A 25,673-nucleotide genomic window follows, 5' to 3' on the forward strand; every position below is an offset into this window, starting at 1 on the left:
AGCCTGGGCAGCATGACAAAACTCCGTCTCTACCCGCCCCCCGCCCCCCGCCCCCACCCCCCCAAAAATAAAAGAGAAATTAGCTGGGCAGGGTGGTGTGTGTTGTGGTCCCAGCTACTCGAGAGACTAAAATAGGAGGATCGCTTGAGCCCGGGAGGTTGGGGCTGCAGTGAGCCAAGATTGTGACACTGCACTCCAGCCTGGATGACAGAACAGGACCCTGTCTCAAAAAAAGAGTAAACCAGACCCTGTCACTTCTCTGCTTAGCCCTCCAGTGGCTCCCATTTCAGTGTAAAAGCCAAAGCCCTTATAATGATCATACAGCCCTGGAATATCTGCCCCCAACTCATCCCTGCTGTTTCTTTTTTTTTAACTGCACCTCCTGTTTTCTCCCTGGTTCACTCTGCTTTAACCCCGCTGGTCTTCTTGGTATTCCTTGAACACATCAGTCATATTCTCACAGGACCCTGGCACTGGCTGTTCCTTCTCTTCCCCTCAGTAGCCATATGCGAACTTTCTCATTTCCTTCAGGTCTTTGCCTGGCACCCTATTTAAAATGACAATTCCTCTTTACTTATTTTTTTTTTACTTAACTTATCACTCTCTGACATACTACATATCTTACTCGTCTATTGTCTGCTTGCCTCAGAGAAATGGCTCCATGAAGGCTGGAATTTTTGTTGTTTTGTTCATTCCTATATCTTAACACCTAAAACAGTGCCTTGGATGGAGGGAGGAGAGAGGGGGGAGGGAGGGAGAGAGGGGGGAGGGAGGGAGAGAGGAGGGAGGGAGGGAGAGGAGGGGGGAGGGAGAGGAGGGGGGAGGGAGGGATGGAGGGAGGGAAAATGTCAGGGAGGCTTGAACGCAGAGAGAGAGAAGTCAAGTGTAACAAAATATAAGTCTGAAGAGAAAAGCAGAGGCAAGTTAAAACATGGCCATGGGCCGGGCGCGGTGGCTCAAGCCTGTAATCCCAGCACTTTGGGAGGCCGAGACGGGCGGATCACGAGGTCAGGAGATCGAGACCATCCTGGCGAACACTGTGAAACCCCCGTCTCTACTAAAAAATACAAAAAACTAGCCGGGCGAGGTGGCGGGCGCCTGTAGTCCCAGCTACTTGGGAGGCTGAGGCAGGAGAATGGCGTGAACCCGGGAGGCAGAGCTTGCAGTGAGCTGAGATCCGGCCACTGCACTCCAGCCCCGGCGACAGAGTGAGACTCCGTCTCAAAAAAAAAAAAAACATGGCCATGTACTGTGTTAAGGAACTTGGACTTTATTCTGATGGTGATGACGAATCAAAGAGAATCTAAAAAGGAGCATCCAGAAAGTAGGTGGAAAATCAAAGAAGCATAATGTCAGCTAAAAGAAGAGAATGTTTCAAGAAGGTGGGTATCAAGGGTACCAAAGACTATTAGGAGAGGTAAGGAAACCATTTTAGTGAAGTGGTAAGGATGAAAGCCAATATTGAACGGGTAGAATAAATAGGACGTAAGAAAGAAGAGATGGATGATAAAACTGTATCTTTCAAAAAAATTAGTTTTCAATTTTCTCAAGCAAGAATATGTCAGGAGTGGGGAGCCTGAACATCTTGGGAGTTTCTTGGGTGGGGAAAGGAACCTAAAGGAAAGGTATACTTGGGCCTGTAAAATGACATTTTCAAACTGACAAGTTCTATAATTATCAGGCACATAAATGAAGTTGTTGCATCGGGGTTCACATAAATTGGCTGCCTTCTCAGACAGGGGCCGTCAGCTATTTGTGGTAAGCAGCTCCAGATGGCTCCAATTATCCCCACCCTTAGCATTCACGCCCTTATGTTATCCTTCCCCTAAGGTAAAGGCCGGATTTACTGATTAGCCTCTAATTAATAGAATATGGCAGAAAAGACAGACTACCACTTCTAACATTAGGTTCTAAAAAGACTGTGGGTCGAGCATGGTGCCTCACACCTGTAATCCTAGCACTTTGGGAGGCCAAGGTGGGCAGATCACTTGAGGTCAGGAATTTGAGACCAGAGACATGGCAAAACCCCATTTCTACTAAAAATACAAAAATTAGCAGGGCATGGTGGCAGGTGCCTGTAATCCCAGCTACTCAGGATGCTGAGGCTGGAGAATCACTTGAACCCAGGAGGTGGAGGTTGTGGTGAGCTGAGATAGTGCCATTGCACTCCAGCCTTCGCGGCAAGAGCAAAACTCTGTTTCAAAAAAAGAAAAAAACAAAAAAAACCATACTGTGGCTTCTGTATTGAGCATTCTTTTAGATCACTTGCCCTGGGAGAAGCTAGCTGCCAAACTGTAAGGCAGCAACTTGCAGAGGCCCATATTACAAGAACTGGAGCCTGCCAATAACCAAGTGAGTAAGCTTGGTGCAGATCCCCCATGAGTAGAGCCCTCACGTGAGATGAGAGCCATGGCCAGCACCTTGATTACAGCCTTAATGAGAGACCTTGAGCCAGAGGCACTCAGCTAAGCTGTGCACAGATTCCTGACTCAGAGAAACTGTGAACTATGAATGTTTGCTATTTTAAGCTGCTGAATTTTGGGACAATAGATAACAGTTGTACTATTTTATCATTAACAGTGGATAAGCCAAGACTTTCTGAGTTTTTGGTTCTTGACCCCTGAGTTTTAACACAATCTGCCACCAAGTATGTGCAGAATGTCTTATCATGGCACATTATTCTTAAATTTCTACAGCAACTCAGTAGAATAAACTATGACCATGTCTATACAGGAGGAAAGGAAGGAGGAATTGCCACTAAATAGTTCACTGAAATCCATGTGGGCACTAAAATCATCTGGATCAGCTGTTTTCAGTGGATTCAACACATTCTGTGATTATTCATGTCCCTGGGGGCTGTTACATATTGTCTAGACATGCACAAATTTACTTTGTAAAGATAATTTTTAACCTTTTATCTTATGAACATGTTTAGCTGCTCCAGACTGGCATTGAACTCTAAGCCTATCCTATACTATACTCTTTCCCAGATAGGATCATCCTTTTATGTAGAGCTGTTCATGTCCTAGAGGAAAGAAAATAGAGCCACCTGCAATGAACCCAGTCCCCAGATGGATCAAGTGAGTTTTCCTAGGCTGCACCTATCAGTCTCTCAATGAATTACTCAAACAGGTAAAAAAATAAAAATAAAAAGACAGTCCGGGTACGGTGGCTCACACCTGTAATCCCAGCACTTTGGGAGGCCGAGGTGGGTGGATGACTTGAAATCAGCAGTTCAAGATGAGCCTGGCCAACATGGTGAAACCCCTGTCTCTACTAAAAATACAAAAAATTAGCCAGGCATGGTGATGCCTGTAGTCCCAGCTGCTTGGGAGGTGGAGGCAGAGGCGGGAGAATCACTTGAACCTGGGAGGCAGAGGTTGCAGTGAGCTGAGATCGTGCCACTGTACTCCAGCCTGGGTAACAGAGCGAGACTCTATCTCAAAAATAAAAAAAAAATAAAAATAAAAAGGCAAATCTGTACTTTGAAGTATACCAATTAAAAGCCACTTGATTTAGATTTTTAGATTCAGTTATTCAGAATACACATTGTCTATGAGCATATAAACCAAATTGTTCCATTAGTCTTAAGGATAGAAAACCACCAACCCTGCCTTTGACACACTGACAGTTGGTTGAGAAATCTTTGAGTCTTTGTCTTGAGGACTTTCTACGTGAGACCATAAATAAGAGGAAATGTCATCTAAACAATGTTAATATCTACATTTATTTTTCTGTCTACAGGTGCTTTGGTAGACATGGTTGAGGATACAAAGACGTGGCAATTTTTTTTTTTTTTTTTTACTTTTCCTGAGTTGAACATAAGTTAATAACCAAAACTCAGACCTCCACTGGAAAGCCAGTTTCTTCGGTACCATTTTTTAATATCTGTTCTAACATCCCAAAGGTCAGGAATAAGAGTGGTGACTGTTTCAGCCCACAGGTAGCATCAGCTCTGGTTTTCCAGAGAAAGACAGGTGCTGAGTTAGACTGCCACTAAAATGACTTATTAGAGTAAGTGATATTTTTTCTAACATTTCTCTCTTATGGGTTAGCACAGTATTGACTGTACAATAAATTATTTTTAATTCAATTGAAATTTAGAAGTATCCAGATTAGTATTCTGCCCCCCCCCCCAAAAAATATTTAAAATTGGGCAGACTCTTGTGGTCTCTTAGATCCTCTGGATTCTTCTAAATTTCAGTTACAAGCAGAAAAATTCTACGCAATACACCATTTTCTTTTAACAAAGATGGAGGGTTTAAGCCCATTCTTAAGCCCTGGGAATCGGGGAAAAAATACTTGATTAATTCAGTATGATTTGTGAACTGTACCTTTTTCATAGGCCTGAGAAGGCAAAAGGTTGGTAAAGTCTTCGCTTGGAAGAACAGGCTCAGGGATATTGATTGAACGAAAAGGACTTCCTTGTGCTTGGGCAGGCCCGGCCTGTGAGCTGTGCTCTTCTTTTTGAGTTTTCCTAGGAAAGAGAAACAAAGACAAGGCTATTCTGGTTCTTAATATCTGATAGGTTACGAGGAGATTCAGTTCAGAACAACTCAAGAAAATGTCTGAATTATTAGGTTGAACTATATAAATTGCTATTTTTGAAAATTAAAAGTAATCAAATACTAGCAATTCATATGGTTCAACTTAATTCATCACCTCAGCTGGAGAAAAAACTTCAAATATTTACAAATCATCCTTCTAATTATAATATCCACATTCTTATTTTTTTGTTACTGGCTTCCTTCTCGTCGGGATCTTTAGAGTTTGCAGTGGTGACAATTTGCTTGAAATGATTTATATTTGCTTAGCAATGCAATTCAAAAGTACCAGAAAGCAGCAAGTCCTCTCCTGAAAACAACCTATTCTCCAAGGTCACACACATATTATTCCTACGTTTCTATTTTCAATTTGATAATATTAAAAACACGTAAGTTGAGCACTGTGGCTCACGCCTGTAATCCCAACACTTTGGGAGGCCGAGACGGGAGGATCACTTGAGCCCAGGAGTTCAAGACCAGCCTGGGAAAACATAAGGAAACCCCATTTCTACAATTTTTTTTTTTTTAATTAGCTAGCATGGGAGCCACACCTATAGTCCCAGCTACTCAGGAGACTGAGGTGGGAGAATCATTTGAGCCCAGGAGTACAAGACTGAAGTGAGCTGTGATCATACCACTACTCTAGCGCGGGCAACAGGGCAAGATTCTGTCTCCAAAAAACAAGAAAGAAAAAAGGAAAAACAAAACCACAACCACATAAGTGACAATAAAGATTACATATGTTTAATGGTGAAACTTTACTTGATTCAACCAGGTCCAGACATCGTTTAACATAAATTTATTTTCAACCCTAGAATTAAAATAGTAATTGCATTAGAGACATTTTACAAAATTAATAAAAAAAGAAAATCACTGATGGTGCCACTATCTTAACACAACTATCATTATTTTTGAGTGTATCTTTCTAATTGTTATTTTACATATTTTTATACTTGTAATCAAAGCATTCATGCCATTTTATGTCACTTTCATTTTACATATCATATTAAATAGATTTTTCTATGTAATAGGTACCATCTGTCTTTGGTATTAACCCATTTTATAATTCTATAATCTCCGTCGCATGCCGAGCTGTGGAGCACAGTGGCCAGCAGGCTATATACTGAGAGTGGGGAAGGTGTTCCGGGTGCCTCTGCAGAAGCCATTGCTTATGGGTTTGCTTTTGGTACATTTTTAAAAGACACTCACTTAGCTTTAACTTTTCGAGATTCTCTTCGCTTCTCCTGTTGAAGCTGTTCAATTTTCTGTTGCATTTCTTCTTGTTTGGAGGTAATGGCTTGGATCATCGACATGGCATTGCTCAGTTCTTCCTAAAAAATAAGAATTGCTATGTTTTAACGTGGTACATGGGTTAGCACAGTATTGACTGTACAATATTTTTAATTCAATTGAAATTTAGAAGTATCCAGACAACTAGCATTATGAAACAAAGACAAGGTTATTCTGGTTCTTAATATCTGATAGGTTATTATGGGTAATGTATGGGTTATATATGGGGTAAAAGTATATCACATAATCTAGCACACTGTACACTTTAAATACATACTTCTTGAATGAATGAGAGATTTAAAAAATTTATACTTCCATTGTGGCATCAAATTTTAACACAGAGCTACAAAAAAGAAAACATGAAAGATATTTTTCCGTGATAACTATGAATGGCCCAGAGGAAAAATTCTTATATTTGACTGCTATGGAAAAAGGCAAGTTTTCTTTTTTCTTTTTCTTTTTCTTTTTTTTTTTTTTTGAGACAGATTCTTGCTCTGTCGCCTAGGCTGGAGTGCAGTGGCATGATCTCAGCTCAATGCAACCTCCACTTCCTGGTTCAAGTGATTCTACTGTCTCAGCCTCCCGAGTAGCTGGAACTACAGGCGCCCGCCACCACACCCGGCTAATTTTTGTATTTTTAGTAGAGACAGCGTTTCACCATATTGGCCAGGGGGGTCTTGAACTCCTGACCTTGTGATCTGCTGGCCTTGGCCTCCCAAAGTGCTGGGATTACAGGTGTGAGCCACCATGCCCAGCCAGAAAAAGGCAAGTTTTCTACTCCTGTTACTAAGACCAAAATTCTCTTGTCAGCAGGGAAATTAAAGAGGGGCCTACCTTGAAATAGTTTAATGAATTCTTCATCTCAGTAACTTTTTCTTCCATGGAACATCTGCAGCTCTTAACCTTTTCTTCCAAAGCATATTCTCCATGTTGAATTCTTGACAATTCTTGCATTGCTTCTGTGAAACCAGTTTTGAGTTCGGAGGCTAGTGCCTGCAACTAAATAACGCATGAAAAGTTAATTCAATTTGCTGGAAATTATTATAAGTGGCACCATTGGCCCTTGAACTTTTCTTTTGTTTGAGAAATGAGGCTCCTGAAAATCTACAGACCTCATTTACTAGTGTACTTCAGTTTGGACAACTTAAGACAACCTTGGCCCCGTTTATCTAAGAAAAAGAGTGTCTTCTTTATATACAGCACATGTTGAAGCTTGATAAATGACAAGAAAGCAAGCTGTTGATTAAGTTTACAAGTGCTTCTACAAGCTTCTATTTATTCTAACACCTTTGATTAAAATGAGATTTGCTTGAAAAGAAACATGTATGTGAATCTTGATCCAATAACTCTTCGAATTCTGTGAAAGAAGAAAATGAGTCATATTCTCTCTGGTTATTATGAGAGGCAAGGAAATTCAGTTCTTGTTTTCTTAAGAAATTAAAGAATAAACAGAGAAACAACTAAGCATAACTGAGAGTTTATCTGAAAGGAAAGAAGGTTTTTTTTTTTAAAAAAAAATACTCTTAGATGATATCATGGGAAAGGAGGTAACAGTATTTTCAATGACAGTGGGCTTTAACTCATAAGGAAGGCACAGAAATATCTGTTAGGATATGGTAGGAGCTCAGAATGTTGTTGATGGTGATATGAATCATCTTCAGCAGTCAGTCCTGGTCATGTAGGTCAACTTTGACACGATGAAAGAGGTGTTTGGGATCAGGAAGGGTACAAATCCTACTTCTACCCTAAAGTACTAAGACCTTAGAAATGTTGGTTAACTTTTTTGTAGCAGTTTTCTCATCCATAAAATAGCTATAATAATATCTATTTCACAGGGCTGCCTTGAGAATTAAATGAGTAAACATAGGTAAGCTGCCTACCACAGCACATACTTGGTATACAGATGTTCAAGAAATGTTCATTCTTCTCCCCCTTTAGGTGGTAAATCAAAAAGTTAAGCACAAACAGAAATGTGGAGAAAATGGAGCACTTCTAAAGTTCAGTTTTATTTATTGAACAAATGAAAAAAGCATTTTCAACAGACAGTAAGTTAATAATAACAATAAGATAATAACATTACTTTCTTGACATTTATGATCTTACACTCTGTTAAGTAGAGGAACTCTTAGCTCTACGTGTCTCTTTAAAACAGAACCATTTAGAAGGTTTATTCTATAATCAAGTTTTGTTGTTGTTGTTGTTGTTGTTTTGTCTTGTTTTGAGACAGGGTCTTGCTCTGTCACCCAGGCTGGAGTGCAGTGGCATGATCTCAGCTCACTGCAACCTCTGCCTCCCGGGTTCAAGTGATTCTCCTGTCTCAGCCTCCCAAGTAGCTGGGATTACAGGCATGTGCCACCACACCCGGCTAATTTTTGTATTTTTAGTAGAGATGGAGTTTCACCATATTGGTCGGGCTGCTCTTGAACTCCTGATCTCAGGTGATCCACCCGCCTTGGCCTCCCAAAGTGCTGGGATTACAGGCGTGAGCCACTGCGCCCGGTCTCAAGTATTTTTACTTTAAAGGAATGAAAACTAAAGTCCAGATACCTTAAAAAATTTCTTTGAATGTGTATTTCTGAAAATTTTCAGAATCAGGTCATCCACATGATTCCCACCTGCAATGGCATCTCCCACTCACTATACAGTGACTTTGTCTCCTATATCACATTTTAAAAATATAGGATTTTGTGGTTCATTGTGCCTTACAAAGGATTGCTGGGAATAGAGAGAAATAAGAGGAACCAGAGAGATCATTTTGAGGAAAAAAGCAGGTCTTGTCAAGTATTTGGGGCTAGAAGGCTAGGAAACATCATGAGCAATCTATTTTTCATTTCAATCATTTTTAATTATAATTAATCTTTGCAATTGATTTTGGCTTACATCCTAACTCAGTCATCATGGTGAATTAAATCACCAGATCAACCACTTTCTGATCTGGTAATTTTTCATTATGTAAATGTATCCTCTGTAAACAAAATAAACAAAAGTGATGGCTATATAACATCAAATCAAAAATGTATGCAAGTTTTAAAATTGGAAGAAGGAAAGCTGACATTCTTCTTAGTAACATTCACTTAGGTTTCCTGCTTGGGAAAAAAAAAAAGGGAACCACTACCCAACAGAAATAGGTTTCATTATCCTTGCTTCCTTAGGCAGAGTTTTCTGCAGAGACCAAAAGGCAGCAGCAGACTCCTAGGAAAGGACCTTCCTGCCTGCAGAACCCCAGCTCTCAAAAACTTATTAAAATTTCCCCTAACAGCCAGGTGACATAGGAGCTCTGGGAATTCTGAAGCTATTTTTGAGTCGTGAGCCCATTTCCTACCAACATATTACTCTGAGCTCCATGGGTACCTGCCACTGAAATGTTGCTACTGCTTTGTAAAGAGCTTCACAGCCCTGACCAGCTAGGGAGGGGAAGCCGTCAGGAAGACACACACCTGATACAACATGTCACTTTTAAGATGCTGAGGGATCTCAGTATCTTTAGCCCCCACAGAGTGCTTTTCAACTATCAACCTGACCACTCCCTTGTAAACAATAAATACTGTGAAGACACAGTCTTAACATCTTTTCTCTGCTCTCTCTTCAGCTTTCTTTTTTGACAGCCCACAGCCCACCCCAAGGATTAGAAACGGGTGTCTACCTTGTTCTCCAGCAAGTTGAACACGTTCCTCATCTCGTTGATTTTTTCATGAAGCTGCTCTAGAGAGGTTATGATCCCTCCATCCTGCCGCTGGAGGCGGGCTCCCACTGGAGGTAGGTTCAGGGAAGACTTGTACTTCGAAGCCTACGGTACCACAGAGGGCATCTTAGGCTCAAAGAAATAGGGGAGAGGAGTCCGAATTCTTCCTATTTCCTGCTCTTAATTTCTGATTCTCAATTTTCTTTCTTTTCTTGGCTTCTTAACTCTTCTTAAGATGAATTTTAATCAGTGTCTTCCAATTTTTTTTCATGAAAGATCCCTCAGGCCTCAAACTTAATTTTCACAAATTTCAACGTGTGTTTTATGGGCATTTCTTCCTTTTTTCCACATTACCCAGGCCAGAGGTAAATTAGGGGGACTGGACCTGTGGCTTGGGAACCTTGCAAAGTCATAAATGTCAAGGTTTGGGAAACCTCCCAATTCCTACAATTCTATAAAAGCAAAAGCCAGGTGTTTCACAGTGGCACATACACAATGGCAAGGAGGCCAAGGTAATTGCTTTGGTTTTCCCCCTAAACCAGGGTCACTGCAGAAGCAACATGAGTTTTCTGCCAACTTCCATCTTCCAATTGTAGGGCTCTTTATTGATCCCCAGAGGTGCAATGATTTAAAATAGAAAGTGAGGAGCAAGTAATCTGAATGTCGAGAGTAAACTTCCCATATCTACTCCTCTACATTCCCTGCAGAGGCTGACCCTTCAAGTCATTCTTGCAGGGCCTTATTGAGACTGACATGCAGCCTGGTGTGCTGGAACTTTATCTTATTGATCCCCGGATACACCACAGGCCTAGAAAAGTTAACTTCTCTAGTTTCAGAAGAACATTCCTCAATGGCAAAAAGAGACTGAGTCTCAATCAGGATTTACAAATCCTAGAAAACTTTCAACAGCAGTTTTGACGATGAAACCTATTACTGTAGGACTGGTTCCCATAGTATTTCAGTTAGAGGTTCTTTTGGAACATCACTTATTTTCTTAAATTATTTTCATTATGGAGAAAAATAAAGAAGAAAAAAGAGAATCGCCAAATAGAATCATCCCAAATTTCATTATTTCAGTACAACCATTAACACTCACATTTCCTTCTATTTTGTTCTATGCATATAAATGCAGATGTTTATATGGTTGAAATCACACTGCAGATACATTTTGATTCTACCTCTCTTTTTTCCCTCCTAATATTCTAATAAGGCATTTACGATAGCCTTCAAAATTTTTCTAAATGTCTACATTTGATGGCTACATGATATTCCATCCTATGAATTTGCCAGAGTTTACCTACCCATTCACTTTTGTTGGAAATTTATGTTGCTTGTAATTTTTCAATGTTATAACTAATGCTGTCATATTATGTTTTTGTTTTAAAGTTTTGTATATATTTCAGATTATTTCCTTAGAATAAATTCCTAAATATGAAATGCCTGTGGGTCAAAGATGTCAGGTAGTGTTTGACCCAAAGGGAAAGCTACTATATCACAGGGAGGCAATATATTCAACTAATTAATAACTATACAAATTATATTTGACCAGAGGATTTGAAAAGTTATAGCAATATGGCTGTATATTCTTGGAAACATTATATATGATATGTAATGTCCTAAATTCATGGATTTAGAAAAACATACCTTGAATAATAAAATATATAAAACAATAGAAATAGAAGAAGCCACAGTGTTTATATTCCTAAGACTACAAGTGAGCTCAAAACACAGTTGGAGTTGAAATCATTAGTGTGAGTGTTGGGCTAGCATTAAATTGTGCAGTTACTATGTCTGTTGCCTTAATTATGGGATCCCCTCTCATGTTAATGAGATCATAATTTTAATAATCCATATGCAAAATGAAGTAATCTAGAGTGAAATGATACCATCTGACTCGGGAAAAGAGATCTGATTCAACGACTTTGAGAGGGGTATGTGCAGTGGACAAAAGATAAGAGAAAAAGGAAATAGGGAATAGACTTTTCTAAAAGTTTCTAACAATTACATACACTAACCAGAACTAAATATTATTAATTATTATTTGCTAATTAGTCAAAATATAATACTCCTTATTTTAATCATTGCTTCTTTGAGCTTCAACTTTTTCTTCGCTATCTATAATTTTACTTTGGTAAATTGTCTGTGTTCTTTGCTAATTTTCTATTAGGGTTTTAGAAGTTTCCATTTTTATTGACCTTCATGAACTATTTATTTATAATTAAACCTTTGAAATATTTGTTGTGTCTTTCTGATTTTGTTATTTGCCTCTGAATTTGTTTAACATTTTTTTTATGAAAATAGTTTAAATTGTAATGTGGATGAACTCTCAAATCTCTTTCTTTGTGATTTCTTCCATTGCTTTTTAACTTAGAAAGATATTTCACATTTGGAGACAAAATAAATACCCACTTATTTTAAAATTTTATGGTTTGAATTTTTTATATTAAGCCTTTAATCCACTTTGGCATTTGTTTTGATTGGGGTATGAAGTGAGGATCTCTTCTTTTTTTCCAAAGAACCAGACAAAATCTTTCCAACACTGTTTGGCACAAGACTGAATGACTGCATGAGACCTCTTGGCTCAAAGCAATACAGACATCTTGTAATATAGTCATCCATTCATTCATTCATCTCATATTTATTGAATATGTATTATATGCCAGGCATTGTACTTTACACTGAGAATACAACAGAAAGCAAAATGGACTAAATTCCTGCCCTTAGAGCTTACATTCTAGATGAGAAGACAGAAAATTAAAAAACAAACGAGGTGATACATATGATAATGTCAGGTAGGGATAGGATCTATCCAGAAAATAAAATGAGGTAGAGAACTACCAAAATACTATATTTTGCTTCAGGTGCCCTCCCTTCTATTATAGATTTTATTCTATTATGGTTAACTCCTCCCCAGCTCCCTCCTTTCTCTTTCTCTTCTTCTTTCTTTACTTCTCCTCTTTCTTCTTCTTCTTTTGGTTAAATGTTGCTTGGAGTAAACAGACTGGGGCTTAGGAAGTGTTCTTTTAAAACAAGGATGGGGTTATAATAGCATCACAGAGGTCATATAGACCAACTTCATTTCCATTGCTTTGTGGGTTCCACTGCGAACAGATGTACTAGGATTTGTAGTGCAATAAGATAATGAGGCCACCCCCACTGCAGCTATATTTAGCCAACATTCAGGGAGTGACCTACATAAAATCTATAATAGACTTTAAATCATACCTGACTTTAAAGAGGTACTCACACTCATTCAAATGTCATACACAGGTCAGATGAGAACGGAGGGGAGGTGGACAGGGAAAGCGTCTGGAGGACTTGGACCAGTGAGGCATCAAAGCAGCACTGAGTGAAGACCCATTTTTTTTGCTTCTAGGCCTTTGTTCAAGCTAGTCTCCCTGCCCAAAACAACCTTACCCATACATACTTGTCAAATGATCAACTTGTCCTTAAGTACCTAAATCAAATCCTCCAGTCAATACTAATTCATCCCTTCCCCACAGAATTTTATCAATGCCTCTATCACAATCCTTTCAACAGCCTACCTTGTAAAAACTATAATTCTATGTGTTTTTCAGGTTGTGGACACAGAAAAATCAATGAGAATGTCTGTTTCATCTGTTAAATCTGCCATGAGGCTAAGCAGTAGACTTTGCACATAGTAACTGCTCAATAAATGTGTATTCAATTGAAATGATGCTGTTTCCCCCATTCATCCTGTAGCTGGCCTGAGTGTAGGGGCAATATGGTTAAATCATGTTTCCATAATCTGTGTTGATTTGCCCCAGTTTGGTCTATAGCAAAGATCTCTTACATGATAATTCTGGGAACTAGTTGTCATTTTCACTTTACCGTCACTTAAACTAGACAAATCCAAATAACGTTTCCCCTAAACTATCTACTCTTCTGGACTCCTGTATTTCTGTTTGAGAGAGTACTCTTTTTCCTAGTGACCAGGGCTTAAAACCTTAGATCAACTTTGAAAGCATCCTTTCTCCCAACCCCCAGCAAGCTCTGTCCATGTTTTCTTCCTTTTCACATATTCCAGGCAGCACTGCCTGAAGTCTGGAGAGGAGCATGGGTTTCCCTAGCCCAAGCTGCTTTTATATTACAAATTATGTCAGAATAAAGTTTCATGATTTTTAAGAACAGAGATGTACTTTAAATTTACAGTTGGGAGACAGAAGCCAAGTGAATACCACTTAGAGGACTAAAGCAATCTCCTATGACTCTTACTGCAGAGATGTTTTGCAGAACTTTCGTCTTCCTTGTAAAGCAAATTGTTCCCATTGTTTAAAAAGAGCTTGAAAGTTTTTCCTGTACAGATATTTGAACATTTGCAATGTTAATCCCCTTTTCATTCTCAATTCTCCCTGCTAAAATAGAAAAGTAAGAAAAACAATCTTGCCCTCTCCTCTCTGATGGAAATGTTATCTTGCAGTGTAATGGCCATGGCGATGGGGGCAGCAAGCAAGAGAAGCAGAGTTGAGGTGGGGGTGATAGTGCTGCATTTCATAAACGGGATAACTTGTGTTTCAATAATGAGTTCTCAGCCAGGCACAGTGGTGCTCACATATAGTCTCAGCTACTCAGGAAGCTGAGCTTGAGCCCAGGAGTTAAAGACCAGACTGGGCAACACAGCAAGACTCTGTCTCAAAAAAAAAATCATTATCGCCAAAGTGCACTGTGAGTGGCGAGACCCACTGAGGTGCCTGTCTCACAGTCCTGTTAAGAGAACAAGTGCAACGATATATGTGGAAGCACTTGTGAGTGCTAAAAACATCTACACATAAAGAATAGTCAGTCATCACTATTATACATGGGAGCATTCGAAACAATTGATTTGTCTTTACCTGGTAAATCTGCGTGGAAGGATTATTCACCGGCATATGTTCATTCTCTCCTGCAGGGAGAAAAAGCTTTGTTCAGTCAACACTACTCATTCTGTCCCTATCCTCTCCAGATACATGCAGGGAATAAGGAAACTTACAGGATCCTACATCTGTGCCTGCATGACAAGAAACCGATGATTCCAGAGGAACAAAAAATGAGCTGAAGTAGGTGGTGTCCATATTCACACATCCTAATCACTAAACCGTTATCTACCTGATATTCTCTTGCAATAGAAAACCACGTTTTACCACAGTAGGGAAGTTTCTCAACCAAACTGAATGATGTGTGATTATTAAATAGCCAGAAAGGAATTTGCAGAAAGTGTCTGCCTTATGTTCTTGAGGCTAACTGAAATTGACCTGCGGAAACAGTTCTACAGTCAGGAAGGCGGCTCTTCACCAGGCACTTACTGATCTCAGCAAGCCTGCATAAAATATCCTCTACTTCCCCCAACTCTGATCTTTGCCAGACTTCTGAACTCTGCCCTGCTGTCACTGCCAAGTTCAGCTAAGGGAATCTTGCTGTCCTCCTGGGCAAGAGGCTGATAGAAGGAATTGTCAATGGAAAGGTTCTGAGAAAGATGCAGGCAGAAGAAAACAGTAATGGCTGGGTGCGGTGGCTCAAGCCTGTAATCCCAGCACTTTGGGAGGCCGAGGCAGGCGGATCACAAGGCCAGGAGATCGAGACCATCCTGGCTAACACGGTGAAACCCCGTCTCTACTAAAAAGTACAAAAAACTAGCCAGGTGAGGTGGCGGGCGCCTGTAGTCCCAGCTACTCGGGAGGCTGAGGCAGGAGAATGGCGTGAACCCGGGAGGCGGAGATTGCAGTGAGCTGAGATCCGGCCACTGCACTCCAGCTTGGGCGACAGAGCGAGACTCCGTCTCAAAAAAAAAAAAAAAAAAAAAAAAAGAAAACAGTAATGTATAATACTAGACTTCAGGAAACACAGGGCACACACAGAGGAAGTAGTAGGTTGTAGAAAACCATTCACAGGCCAGGCACGGTGGCTCACGCCTCTAATCCCAGCACTTTGGGAGGCCAAGGTGGGTGGATCACCTGAGGTCAGGAGTTCAAGACCAGCTTGGCCAACATAGTGAAACCCTGTCTCTACTAAAATCACAAAAATTAGCTGGGTGTGGTGGCAGGCACCTGTAATCCCAGTTAGTCGGGAGGCTGAGGCAGGAGAATCGCTTGAACCCGGGAGGCGGGGTTGCAGTGAGCCAAGATTGTGCCATTGCATTCCAGCCTGGGCAACAAGAGTGAAACTCTGTCAAAAAAAAAAAAAAAAGAAAAGAAAAAGAAAAAGAAAGAAAGAAAAGAAAAGAGAAAGGAAAAGAAAACCATTCACAACCTAGGGAGAAAAAGAGGTTGGCCTAGAATGCACTTTCAGAACCACATTGGTTGGCCATAAAGATGAGGCAATCCATGTAAAACATTCAGCTAGTTGCTTATCCGTTTAGCTTCTTCTCCAGTGTGTCATGTTATATGCATCAAGCAGGTTATAGAGGAAGCCCCTGGTTGCAAACATTTGGTTGTGTGGATGTGTATATGGTTCTCCTAAGGCATGCTGGTACAGGAAACCCCTCCAGCCTCAGTATTTAAGTCCATAAATAATATATAACCTTAGCCCGGAATTTATACACACAGCAGGCTGTCCCTATAAAATCCATATGATTTGAGGTTACCCAAACTTCCTGCATAAGCTTGAGTAAAGATTATTTAGACAATTTCATACTATGTCCCAACAGCCTGGTATAATAGCAAGAATCAGGGCTTGGGAGGAAAGATACAGATCCCAGACCTAACTTTGATACTTTGTAGTTGTCACCTGACTTCCCTATGACTGTTTCCTCTTCCATAAATTGGAGATGGTAACAGAATCTACTTCTATATAGTTGTTTCTATATGGTAAAGATTAAAAGAGAAAGCACTTATGCTTCTAGGCTAGTCTAGAAGATGATAGATGTCTAGTAGTTGAATCTTTGTCTTGGCCTTACCCAGCATGTTGTTCTGAGGCAGTCCTAAAGTTATTGCTAAGAACAATAAAATAACAACACAGACCAAATTCTAATAGCATTTCCTATTTTTTCAGTGCCCAGTCTATATTCTTCATAGTCATTATATGATGATAGGGAAATGAAAATAGTTAACATACTGTCATGTCTCGAGACAGTGGTAAGACAAAGCAAAAACCTACATTCCTTGAATCCTAAGTCCTAAAACAAGACATGGGAAAAATCTGACCTTGCTTTGTTTTGGTTTTTTCCATAGTGCCGGTTACTTCTCTTCTCCAGCTTATTCTTCAACATTGCATCCTCATCGTCCTGCCTTAGGCCACCTCCTCTTCCCTGCACCTGTCAATTCAAATCAAGAGTAAAGGATAACAAGTAAAACTGTCAAAGAAACTGGATTTACTTCATATATTAACTTAAAAAAATTGAAATGAACACAGCTTGAGATACATGCAATTTCAGAAGAGGAAAAATATTAAGTTGAGTAAACATTTAGCGTAAAGGTAAATACATTTTGTGAATACATATGAAATTCATTATTCAAATTTAGGATAGTTTTTCAATATGCTACATTCTTTTTTGGATCAAATCAATTAATTAAGACATATTGATTTTACTAGCAAGTTATAGTTTAAGGAAATTTTCTTTTTCTCTTTTTTTTTTTTTTTCACACAGGGTCTTGCTCTCTCACCCAGGATAGAGTGCAGTGATGCAATCATGGCTCACTGCTGCCTTGACTTCCTGGGCTCAAGTGGTCCTCCCACCTCAGCCTCCCAAATAGTTGGGACCACAGGCATATGCCATCACACCTGGAATTTTTTTTTTTTTTTTTTTTGTAGAGATGGGGTCTCCCTATGTTGCCCAGGTTGGTCTCAAACTCCTAGGCTCAAGTGATTCTCCAACCATGGCCTCCCAAAGTGCTGAATTACAGGTGTGAGCCACCACACCCAGCCCCAGGGAAATTATCTTAAGGAGAAAAAATTGAGCAGATATGAAGGCCAATACATCTGTTTCTATTCCATTAAATAGTATGTTCCTTGATAGCCTTGTCCCCACTTTCGGCACCTGGTAGACTCCTTTGCACCCAGGAAATGCTTAGCAAACAGGCCATGTCTGATATGACCATTAGACATGAAGCTGCAAAGTCAGAATGCAGTCTAGCACACAGTCAGTGTTGTGGATACTGGCCCTCTTTTCAGCCATAGAGCATTTTAACCCTTTCCTAAGTTTGAATAATTCCCCTGCCTTATGAGACTTGATCAGATGCCTCCCACTATAGAGGCTGAAAGCACCAGGTTCTTCTAGCCTTCTTTGCAGCTAAGGCATGACAGATACATGCCTAGGACATACCACTCAGATGCACCTACCCCAATTAACACTGGCAGTTGCAAAAAGAATTCCTAAGGCAGATACTCGATATTCTTTCTACCTTCTAAGACAGCAGTGGTAGTGAGGGTAGTGGTAGTGACCATTATCTGTTACAAACATATTAGGAAATTCCAGGTGCTACTTTCGGTGCTTTCCTCACTAGAACAGTTGTACTATGTGATTTAGGCATTGCTGCTGGCCATAGAATCCCAAACTCGATTCTCCAGCCTCCCAGCAATTCCGTGAGCTGTCCATCTCCTTTCAACAAATTCCTCTGCTGCTTAAATCAGCCAGAGATTGTTTTCTGTTGCTTACAACTAAGAAACCTGATTGAAACAACACAAAGATACGAACACTATCCAAGATTAAGAAAACACAAGTTTAAACTTTGTTCATCACTTAGAATAGACAAATCTAATCTATAGTGACAAAATGCAGATCAACAGTTGCCTAGAGCGGGAGGTGGAGGGATAACTGGGAAGAGGCACGGGGAACCTTTTTCTTTTTTTTTTTTTTTTTGAGACAAGGTCTCACTCTTGCCCAGGCTTCAGTGCAGTGGCCTTATGATGACTCACTGGAGCCTTGAACTCCTGGGCTCGAGTGATCCTCCCATCTCAGCCTCCTGAGTAGGTAGGACTACAGGTGGAGGTCACTATGCTTGGCTAATTTTTTTATTTTCATAGAGACAGGAGTCTCACTATGTTACCGAAGCTGGTCACGAACTCCTGGGCTCAAGCGACTCTCCTTCCTCAGTAGCTCAAAGTGCTGAGATTACAGTCATGAGCCACTATGCCTGGCCGCACAGGAAACTTTTTTGGATGATAGAAATGTTCTACTGCTTAATTGTGTCAGTGGTATATGGGTGCACAAATTTGCCAAAACTCATTGAATGTATATTTTAATTGGGTGCATTTTATCTTACATAAATTATATCTGAAGAAAGCTGATTTAAGACTTCATTATGGGCTGGATGTGGTGGCTCATGCCTGTAATTCCAGCATTTTAGGAGGCTGAGGTGGGCAGATCACTTGAGGTCAGTAGTTCGAGACCAGCCTGGCCAACATGGTGAAACCCTGTCTCTACTAAAAATACAAAAATCAGTCTGGCATGGTGGCAGGTGCCTGTAATCCCAGCTACTCGGGAGGCTGAGGCAAGAGAATCACTTGAACCTGAGAGGCAGAGGTTGCAGTGAGCCGAGATCAACCACTGCACTCCAGCCTGGGTGACGTAGCAAGACTCTGTCTCAAAAAAAAAGGCCGGGTGCGGTGGCTGACACCTATAATGGCAGGCCAAGGTGGGCGGATCACCTGAGGTCAGGAGCTCCAGACCAGCCTGACCAACATGGAGAAACCCTGTCTCTACTAAAAATACAAAATTAACCGGGGGTGGTGGCGCATGCCTGTAATCCCAGCTACTCAGGAGGCTGAGGCAGGAGAATCACTTGAATCCGGGAGGCAGAGGTTGCAGTGAGCTGAGATCGTCCCATTGTACTCCAGCCTGGGCAACAAGAGTGAAACTCTGTCTCAAAAAAAAAAAAAAAAAAAAAATAAGACTTTATTATAAAATATGGAGTGTATCCAAACCAAAACAAAAATACTTTTTATTCACATACTGAGGTTTATAAAGCAAAATAATTAGTTGGCAGGGTGGGAGGGTACACACAGGTAAAAAGCCATTGGAAAATAGCTATATGGTTATAAATGACAAATATAAAGAAAGGCCCAAAGTCAAAGCCATATGCTGTTTAAACTCTTGCACATTTTTCACGTAAGCATGAAAGTTATGGCAAGCTAAGGCATCTTCCCTAACTATCTTCAATCTTTTTTCATAGCTGATACAAACATTTCTAAGATGAAAACTTTCTTCTCCTTAGCAATTGTTAATTTACTTGACATCTAATCCATTCTAGGATGAATATAATGAAATCGCAGAATATTACCGTCAAAGAGGCTCTAAGAATATTATTCTATCCAAGTTATTCATTTATAAAAGAAGCAAATGAGACCTAAGGAGGGGAAGAGAAGTGGCCTGCCCAAAGCCACCCAGCTTTAAAAATGGTCTTTAGAAGTGATTTCTGTTACTATTTGGGGGAAGAAAATCTTTAAATATGCAAAGCCATACCTTTAAGGGATTTTTATGGGTGATTTTTCCTGGAGATTTAGTCATTAATCTACAAATAATTGAAAACAAAAAACAAAAAACCCATATATCATAGGTAAAATGAAAACTTACACATTTTCTGAGCTAGAATATCCTCATGCTCACATATGTACATGTGACCACTTATTTCAAGGCATAAGACTTTCTTTTATTTTATTTTTTGTAGAGACAGAGTCTTGCTTTTCCCAGGCTGGAGTGCAACGGCATGATCATAGCTCAATGTAACCTTGAATTCTTCGGCTTAAGGGACCCACTTGCCTCAGCCTCCCAAATAGCTCGGACTACAGGCATGTCCACCACGCATGGCTAACTTTCCACTTTTTGTAGAGACAGTGTCTCCCCATATTGCCCAGATTGTTCTTGATCTCCTGGCCTCAAGCAATTCTTCCACTTTGTCCTCCCAAAGTGTTGGGATTACAGGCATGAACCACCATGAGACATAAGAAACATGTGTGATGGATAGTGAGTTAGAAATTTTATTTAGTAAATTACAAAAGCAACAAAACTACATTAGAGGCCAGGCTATGGTGGCTCACGCTTGTAATCTCAGCACTTTGGGAGGCCGAGGCAGGTGGATACCTTGAGGCCAGGAGTTCAAGACCAGCCTGGCCAACATGGTGAAACTGCGCTCTACTAAAAATTTAAAAATTAGCCAGGCGTGGTGGCACACACTTGTCATCCCAGCTACTCAGGAGAATTGCTTGAACCCAGGAGGCAGAGATTGCAGTGAGCCAAGATCGCGCCACTGCACTCCAGCCTGAGGGACAGAGCGAAACTCTGTCTCAAAAAAAAAAAAAAAAAGGCCAAAAAAAAAAAAAAAACCAAAAACCTACATGAGAGAAAATTTGGAAAGTATATAGGGGACAAAGCAACTATAATGTCTCTACTTAAACAGCTGTCATGATCACTTGTTTGTATTGCCTGTTAACATTTTTTCTCTAGAATATTTTACATAATTATTAATGAAGCCTACCTAAAATTTTGTAACTACCTTTCCCACCTATATTATAGCATAAACATTTTACTTTCTTTTAAAAATTAGACCATGGCTGGGTGCAGTGGCTCATGCCTGAAATCCCAACACTTTGGGTGGCCAAGGATGGAGGATTGCTTGAGGCCAGGAGTTCAAGATCAGCCTAGGCATAGCAAGATCCCATCTCTTAAATGAAAAAATAAAATAAACATGGGATGATTATTGTTGTACAGATAAAATAAGTGAAGATAAACTTAAAAAAAAATTTTTTTTAATTGGACCATTATTATTTATACTGTTTTTATTGTGGCTTTTTGAGCAGAGGTAAAATTGTTCCTCCCCAATCCCAACTGATGTTAATAATCTTTGGTATTCTTTCATTCTTTTATCCATCCTCATATAATCGCATACAGTCATGTACGGAATATACATATATGGAGTGGGGTTGTCATTGTAGGTTTACATATTGTACTTCTCTGCATCTTACTCTCAAGTAATACACTGTGGCAATCTCTCCAAGTTAATTGTTATAGATCTAAGAAATTACTTTTTTTTTTTTTTTGAGATGGAGTCTCACTGTTGCCCAGGCTAGAGTGCAGTGGTGAGATCTCGGCTCACTGCAACCTCCGCCTCCCAGTTTCAAGCTGGGATTACAGATGTGCGCCACCATGCCTGGCTAATTTTTGTATTTTTAGTAGGGGCTGGTTTCACCATGTTGGTCAGGCTAGTCTTGAACTCGTGACTTCACGTGATTTGCTTGGCTCAGCCTCCCAAAGTGCTGGGATTACAGGTGTGAGCCACCATGCTTGGCCCTAAGAAATTACTTATAATGACTGCATAATATTCCATGGTACAAATGACTGTGTTAACCATTTCTCCACTGATGAACATTCCCTTTATGTCCATTATTTTGCCACTGCAAACAATGCCACAACGAACATCTTGGTACACAGAGCTTTACATATTGGTGCTTTTATTTATGTGGAGTTTCCATAGATGTGGCTAGGCTGCTTTCCAAAAAGGCTATAACTATTCTCATTTCCCCCAGGAATATTTATTGCCTAAATGCCTTTCTCCTGCATTCCAGCCAATAGTGGATGTTAACACTTTTTAGTTCTTGTCAGTCAGATGGGTGACAAGTGATAGTTTATAGCTACTTTTGCTGATTGCTGGTGCTACTGAGCATCTCTATGTCGTATACTTACTATACATTAAGATTTGCTCGTCTGTCAGTTATCTAGTCCTCTGATTTGCCTAATTTTCTTTTGGGTTATCAGCCTTTTTTTTTGTACCAAATAGTGAGAGCTTCTAAATAACATGTATTAATTGTTTATTTGTTATACGCAATGTTTTTTCCCATTTATCTTTTTGTCTTTTGACTTTGTGGTCACTTTTGCTATTAAAATATTCTTTTTTTTTTTTTCTGAGACAGAGTCTTACTCTGTCCCCCAGTGCAGTGGCACGATCTTGGCTCACTGTAACCTCCACCTCCTGGGTTCAAGTGATTCTCGTGCCTCGGCCTCCTGAGTAGCTAGGATTACAGGCATGAGCCACCACACCCAGCTCATTTTTTGTATTTTTAGTATAGATGGGTTTTTGCCATGTTGGCCAGGCTGGTTTCAAACTCCTGGCCTCAAGTGACCCACCCACTTTGGTCTGTCACAAAGCAGTGGGATTACAGGCATGAGCCACCTCACCCAGCTGGTAGATAGTTTTTGGTTTTTATTCTATTTTATTTTGTCATTAAGCTTATGTTAGCCATAATGAATTGGAAGTTTTTCATCTTTTTCTATAACCTATAAATACCTCAATTACATTGGAATTATCAGTTCTTTAAAAGATAATAGAGCACAGCTATGAAACCATTTGATCTTGGTACCCTTTTTAAAAAGTAGTCAGATGTTCAAGCCCTTTTCTGTTTCTTCAAAAGAAATTTATCTAGGCAGCTTTTCAACTAGTTAGTCATTTATATTTTCCTAGGAAACTATATATTTCCTTAAGTTCGTCAAATTTTTTGACAGAGCCTGTAGTCTCAGCTACTTGGGAGGCTGTGGTGGAAGGATCATTTGAGCCCAGTAGTTCAAGGCTGCAGTGAGCTAGGCTCGCGCTACTGCACTCCAGCCTGAGTGACAGAGCAAGATCCTATCTCAAAAAAAAAAAAAAAAAGAAAGAAAAATTTGTTGACAGAGCATAAGCATTTTCCCATATGCTATGTAAGGAATGGTGGAGAGAGAAGGAACATTTGTTGAACAGCTGCTATGTGCCAAACATGATGCTTCATATTTTATTTCTATTGTCTCATTTAATTAAATCTCATATTGATTCTGTTGAGGATGTATCATTATCCTCATTTTCCAGATGAGAATACTGAGGCTTGGGAAAATGAGGTAATAATATGCCCAGGATCATGGCAAAGAGAGCCAGAAATGTAATTCAGGTACATCCATATGATTTCAGAACTGGTTCTTTCATTTGTTACACCTGGCTTTCTCCAAATAGTTTCACAATCATTATATTTATTGACTAAGAAATAGTTGCTTGAGAAAATGTGTCATTGTTTTCTTCCCCCCCCCAATTATTAGGGTATTTTTCTGTTTTTTACGATAATAAGTGGATATAAAAAGGAATAGAGTCCCTTTTCTTCATATTTAGGACATCTTTTCTTAAGCTGAGTTTCCAGAACAGAATTTCTAGGTTGACAAGAATGATTGTGATAATGAATATGTATTAAAGGGTACAGTTTAAAAGGAAGGTTAATAACAGGATTACACAGACAGGTAATATGACTTATTCTGGAAAAAGCCTTGCTATGATTATGACAGCCCCTTTGAGATCTCACTTGCAGTCTGCTCTTCATTTTGTACTGGGAATCCCTCACTCTGAGACTAGTAATTCTTCACGCTGCCCTTGATAACCCTTGAATCACTGCCTGCCTTTGAATAAATAACCATCAGATGCTGCCGCATGCCTCTCACCAAGTTAATGTGGCTCCTATTCCTCCCTGACCTTCCTCCTTTCTTTCCATCTCTACGGTTGCAGTGCTAACCTCTAAAAACACCCATTCAGGCCTTGGCAAACACTAAGGAAAATAATGTTAAGTTTCTGGAAAGAGCCTGTTGGTCTCTATATCATGCCTATCATGATACAAAGCAATGGTTTTCAGTTTATATTTTTTGAAGCCCTCAGGCTTTCTTGAGTCTGTCTTGAGTGGAGAGAGGAAGCCACCAAGCTGGTGGGGTTCTGGGTCCCCCTTCTTACCCCCTTCAACCAGAGTCTCTCTGTTCTTTTCTGATTCACATACTACAGCTTTTGGGGAAGCATTTCCTGTTTTTATTTATTTATTTATTTATTTGAGACAGGGTCTCAATCTGTCACCCAGGCTGAAGTACAGTGGCAGGATCATGGCTCACTGCAGCCTCAACCTCCTGGGCTCAAGCAATCCTCCTGCCTCAGCCTCTCAAAGTGCTGGAATTACAGGCATGAACCATAGTGCCTGGTGGGAAAGGATTTCCTTTGAAGATCAGTTTCTGCTGTTTAAAAACAAAGGTTCTAAAATCATTGATATAGAGAAATAAGAATGTTGAAACGATACAAAGTTATAGCCATATTTTTGTAAAATTAATTTAGAAAAAATTTTTAAAATAATAAGTTAACAGAAACCTAAAGAATATTGAAAAGTCTCCTGACCCTCCCCTAGACTGACCTAGAATGTGTATCCTCCTCCCCACATACACACGTAAGACCACAAAAACTGAGGATTGTCTATTACTTTCCAATTACTGCTGTGACAGAAAAGGAAAGTTTGGCACTTTGGGGAATTCAAATTAATTGAAAGCAGACTTGAGTTAATTTCCATTTCAGTGCCCTTTATTGAATGGGTCTTTAGTGCATATTTCTAATTTAGTAGAATGAGAACTTTTTATGCTGGGGGGAGGGTGATGAGGAAATACTTTCCCCTGAAACTAAAATAATTCATCAGGACAAATCCTGCAGCCTTTTTCAAGAAGAGAGTCTATATAATCTTTCTGGTGTAGAAAAAATGCTTTAAACATTATGAAAAGGGCTGTTTCCTTTTTTTTTTTTTTTCTATAGCACCTAAAAGCAACATTATTTTGTGACAGTAACACCCTGTTTGTTCATGCTTCATAGTTTTCAAAGCACTCTCATGTACGTTATTTCACTTGATCACTACAGCAATGCTGTGCGGTGGGCCAGCACATGTTCCATTCATTTTATACCCAAGGAAGCCATAGCTTGTACAAATTATTTGCCCCAAGTTACACTGGAAGTTGCTTCAAGTAAGACCAGTAGTCTTTCTATGATTCTCTATCTTTAAATAAACTGCTTCATGCCACAGTATTCCAAAGTACTATAATTTAAGGTACCACTTTAAGGTACCACTGTCATTTAAAAAAGGTATCAATTCCTGTGTGGGCTCTGATAGCCATCTGAGTAAACAGGTTGAATGGACTGATACAAGGAAAAAAGTTTTGGCGGGTCTGATGAGAAAGATTGAGAGAAAGAGAAATAATATCAAGTAGGACTACAAAGAGGGATGTAATCAGCAATTCAGAGAATATGAAATATTATTTGTAAAATTCGATATGCAATATTTGTTGCCAATTCCTTCCTTCCTTCCTTCCTTCCTTCCTTCCTCCCTTCCTCCCTTCCTCCCTCCTTCCCTTCCTCTCTCCCTTCCTTCCTTTCTTTCTTTCGTTCGTTCGTTGTTTCTTTCTCTCTCTCTCTTTC

General features: G+C 39.8%; 1 protein-coding gene and 2 long non-coding RNA genes across 10 annotated transcripts in view; 2 read left to right on the forward strand and 1 right to left on the reverse strand.

The window, feature by feature from the left end:
- Positions 1-25,673, reverse strand: part of ARHGEF33 (Rho guanine nucleotide exchange factor 33) — an 86,026-nt gene that overhangs the window by 39,258 nt on the left and 21,095 nt on the right. For 7 of the 8 annotated variants that reach the window (XM_033175945.1, XM_033175950.1, XM_033175947.1 and 4 more), the window contains exons 3-7: positions 16,656-16,765; positions 14,370-14,419; positions 6,669-6,833; positions 5,754-5,875; positions 4,335-4,477 (exon numbers count right to left, since the gene is read on the reverse strand). In XM_033175945.1, the coding sequence (XP_033031836.1) occupies positions 4,335-4,477; positions 5,754-5,875; positions 6,669-6,833; positions 14,370-14,419; positions 16,656-16,680 (505 nt within the window). In that variant the 5' untranslated portion in view covers positions 16,681-16,765. Of the gene's footprint in view, positions 1-4,334; positions 4,478-5,753; positions 5,876-6,668; positions 6,834-14,369; positions 14,420-16,655; positions 16,787-25,673 lie in introns of those variants that run through there. The other variant, XM_033175946.1, reaches the window with a different exon arrangement.
- Positions 1,245-7,873, forward strand: LOC117062431. The gene is made up of 3 exons (XR_004428369.1): positions 1,245-1,382; positions 2,991-3,080; positions 7,773-7,873. It is a non-coding gene; the product is annotated as an uncharacterized LOC117062431 (long non-coding RNA).
- LOC117062430 overlaps positions 9,430-25,673 on the forward strand; it is a 29,659-nt gene continuing 13,415 nt past the window's right edge. The window contains exons 1-3 of the long non-coding RNA XR_004428368.1: positions 9,430-9,590; positions 14,480-14,573; positions 16,683-16,798. This is a non-coding gene — a long non-coding RNA (uncharacterized LOC117062430). The remainder of the gene's footprint in view (positions 9,591-14,479; positions 14,574-16,682; positions 16,799-25,673) is intronic.

Source organism: Trachypithecus francoisi, unplaced genomic scaffold (assembly GCF_009764315.1).
Source record: "Trachypithecus francoisi isolate TF-2019V2 unplaced genomic scaffold, Tfra_2.0 Lachesis_group17, whole genome shotgun sequence".
Lineage (NCBI taxonomy): Eukaryota > Metazoa > Chordata > Mammalia > Primates > Cercopithecidae > Trachypithecus > Trachypithecus francoisi.